This window comes from Tupaia chinensis, unplaced genomic scaffold (assembly GCF_000334495.1).
Source record: "Tupaia chinensis unplaced genomic scaffold, TupChi_1.0 Scaffold144336_1, whole genome shotgun sequence".
Lineage (NCBI taxonomy): Eukaryota > Metazoa > Chordata > Mammalia > Scandentia > Tupaiidae > Tupaia > Tupaia belangeri.
Window position 1 is genome coordinate 170,969 of NW_006204194.1, and position 743 is coordinate 171,711.

Consider the following 743-nt stretch of genomic DNA (forward strand, 5'->3'; position numbering starts at 1 on the left):
CCAGCCGGTGACAAGGAGCCCCTCCGGAAGGAAGGAGGGAGAGCGGCTGGACAGGGGGCAAGCTGGCGCGGTAGGAGCCCAACCTCCGGGGGCAGACCGTCCTCACCCAGGGAGACCACAGTGCCGTACTTCTCCAGCATGGCGTTCCAGTACAGCTCCTTCTGCGAGGGATCCAGGAGCCCCCACTGCTCCTGCAGAAATGCCATCACCATGGTCCCTGCCCCCGCCCGCACAGACAAGGGTCCTCCTCACTCTCCACCTGGGGGAGCACAGGTTACTAGACCTCATCTGCCACGCGAGCTGAGGAGGGTGCCCAGATGGGTGTTTGTCCTTTAGACCCCACCACTGCCACAAGACCCCCTCAGTTGCCTACCCTGCCTTTAGCCCTCGGTTTTGACCCCGAGGGAGGCCTGGGAGTGACAGCAAGTGGCTGCCCTTCCTCTGAGCTTAGGGATGTGCTACAGGACACCAGCCCCCACCAAGCATCTGGTTCACAAGGCAACACCCTAGAGGCCCAGAGCGCTCTGGGTGGAGGACAGGACCCAGGCAAGGAGATGCCAGGCTCCTCAGGACAGTAGGGAGGAAGGGAGGAAGCTCGGTGTGGATGCAGCTGCCCGCTGGTGCTGCTCTGGGTCCGACCGGCAGTTAGGGTAATGGCTATGTGGCTGGACTCCCATGTAGTCGACTGCGGTTCGCGTCCTGGACCCGGTGGCCTAAAACTCATGCGGCGCACGCGCGCGAGG

The 743-nt window shown here is 63.5% G+C and overlaps 1 protein-coding gene across 1 annotated transcript in view; it reads right to left on the minus strand.

The window, feature by feature from the left end:
- ZNF446 (zinc finger protein 446) overlaps nucleotides 1-743 on the minus strand; it is a 4,541-nt gene that overhangs the window by 1,023 nt on the left and 2,775 nt on the right. The window contains exon 4 of the mRNA XM_027767630.1: nucleotides 6-191. Within this exon, the coding sequence (XP_027623431.1) occupies nucleotides 6-191 (186 nt within the window). The remainder of the gene's footprint in view (nucleotides 1-5; nucleotides 192-743) is intronic.